The sequence below is a fragment of the Oryzias melastigma genome, unplaced genomic scaffold, assembly GCF_002922805.2.
Source record: "Oryzias melastigma strain HK-1 unplaced genomic scaffold, ASM292280v2 sc00296, whole genome shotgun sequence".
Lineage (NCBI taxonomy): Eukaryota > Metazoa > Chordata > Actinopteri > Beloniformes > Adrianichthyidae > Oryzias > Oryzias melastigma.
In genome coordinates, this window is record NW_023416911.1 from 216,250 (window position 1) to 218,917 (window position 2,668).

At 38.7% G+C, this 2,668-nt stretch overlaps 1 protein-coding gene across 1 annotated transcript in view; it reads left to right on the top strand.

Annotated features, from left to right (window-relative positions):
* The window catches only part of nags (N-acetylglutamate synthase), a gene marked incomplete at its 5' end in the record, with an annotated part of 44,668 nt that extends 42,615 nt beyond the window's left edge, over positions 1–2,053 (top strand). The window contains 1 exon segment of the mRNA XM_024264692.2: positions 1,272–2,053. Coding sequence (XP_024120460.1) covers positions 1,272–1,452 — 181 coding nt within the window.
* Positions 2,054–2,668: the final 615 nt, after the last annotated feature.

Below are 2,668 nucleotides of genomic sequence, written 5' to 3' on the forward strand. Positions count from 1 at the left end.
GGCCCCAACAGTCCCCCCTCAGGAACGGAACGGGTGGGCATGGCATGACGTGACATGAAGACGGCTACAGGAAACCCCATCTGGCATGACGTGGTGTGGCATGGCATGGACAAGGTTCTCCTGCTGGGCCCAAGGTGGTCAGGTCATACTGTCAGGATGGTGGTGGAGGACCCAAACGTAGGAGACAGGACATGGTGGCAGAAACTCAAAGATTTACTTAAAAACTCAAAACATGACAAAACCAGGAGAAACCAAACCAGTGACATGACAGAACACATGACCTGACAATGAGAACTGAAGACCAGACACTTAAGTAGGCTGAGGACAATTAACTAAATGAAAACAGCTGTGGGTGATTTGACCAGAACATGGTGAGACTGACAGGGAAAACAGAACATGACAAAACTGAGACATGGATCATGACAATGATGACTTGTACGCTAGGTTGGGTATCACCTGTTGTCACTGTGATTATACTGAGCTGCACGGTGTCACAGTGCTAACAGAGTTTACAGTCCCATTCATTTAATGCAGCTAGCGGTTAGCCGCTAAGCTAGCGCCAGCTTTCACTCAGAACTTACTTGATTTTGCTGCTCCTACAGTCAAATGAAGTTGGTTGTTGTTGAATCTCTGTGAGTAATCCTTATATCCACTTGTTCTGTGAAGTGCAAACCGTTTGTTGTGGACGATCTCTAAACTCTTATGCTAGAACTAAAAACACCGGCAGGAACTCGCGCTTTTAAAGGGGAGACGGGGCTTTGTTTTTCTGCAATGTGATTGGTTGGACTGTCACATCAATCAAACTTAGCCCTAATTTGATTGGATGTTGGGCCGACGCCACACACTGATGTTAACAAACACAAACAGAGAGACCGCGGCGCGCGGCTTTCTCCCTATATACTTTATACTTTATAATCCGTGGATTTGGGGGATAAATAGCAAGTCTTTCTGAGTCAGAGGGCTGAAGTCCGAGTCAAGTCACAAGTTATGTATATCAAAGTCCAAGTCAAGTCACGAGTCAGAGGTAGGAAAGTCCAAGTCGAGTCTAAAGTCGTCATATTCATGACTCGAGTCTGACTCGAGTCCAAGTCATGTGACTCGAGTCCCCACCTCTGTTACCTACTAATACTTCTCAAGAGCCAAGATTTCTCCAGGTGTCTCATGTTGGCAGTTTACCAGCATGATTCAGGATTTATGATGGCTACCAAAGACCGCGCCATGTAAGTGTTTTCTGACAATAAATGTTAAATTAAAGGTCATTTTCTCTGCAGGTACTTCAAACACTGTGATGGCAGTTTTGTAAATGGACTTTGGACTGTCTTCTGGTTTGGACTGACAGACATCAGAGATTCCTACATGTTAGTGGAGCATGCAAAGAACCTTCCTGACTCCTTCCTCAGCTCTTCTTCTGCCTTCACCCTGCAGTCTCCTCCACCTGCCACAGGATCCTGAAATACTTCACACTAGCTATTCAAAAGTGATTCATTAGTATTCATTACAGCAATAACAAAATTATATAACCATAATTAGTTGATTTTTTTGGAAATGTAATATGACTGCTCTTGTATCTTATTCAGAAACATACTGCATCTGGCAAAAAATACATTTTTTCCAAAAAATGAATGAGTGGTTCATTGAACTTCTGCATAAAAAGAGTTTTACAAATGAAAGTCTACAGTTGCACTGATGCTTTGCTATCTCCTGCAAGTAGGTTTTCTCCCAGTTTCAATCTTTACCCACAGCAGTTCTATTTTGTATGAAAATTCTTTGCATTTTGTAAAGACAAACATTTGACTTTGTCATAACAGTTCCACAGGCTTTGAAAAAACACGTGTGTAGATGCCATGTAACAATAATGATGGCATCTGCTTCAAAAGTAAACATGGACATGTGACTAACATGAGGAAATAAATCGTTAACACTTTATAATAAGATTCCTTAACAAGCTTTGTTAACATATTAATAACAATTATTAACATTCCTATAAGGTGTTAGTAAGACATGATGTAATAAGCCTAATGAGGCTTATTAAATGTTAATATGATGCTTATTGCTACCTTTATTACCATCGTATACGTGGAACAAATAAGTGTTAACAAGCTTAATAAGAATCATTAACAAAACTTGTTAACAGATTAGTAAGGCTTATTAATGTGTACAGTTCTTGTAAGACATTTAATATCATTATAGATGTCTCACACTGACTTATGTGTTAATTAGCTTAATTAGAACCTTTAATAAACTAAAGGATTAATTTACTGCATTAATAATGTGTTTAATGCTAGTAAAATATATATTAGCATTATAGGTGTCCGATAGTGTTAATGAGAATATTGACTACTCAGTCAGACCATTATCTACAAAGACCATATTAGTAAACTGGTAGTAAGCTTAATAAATGTGTTAATAAACTTTGTTAACCATTTATTGATTGTTTTGCAGCGCCTTATCTAAAGTGTGATCCAAACCACATTAGTAAACTGGTAGTAAGCTTTATAAATGTATTAATAAACTCTGTTACCCAGATAGTTTTTTTTTTTTTTTTTTGAAGCATCCTTCCAAGGACACCATGACGGTGTTTAATCCACGCGATTGTTTTGTGTGTGTATGTGTGTGTTGATTATTTTCGTCTCTACAGTCTGTTTAGTTTAGATACGAAAACATGATC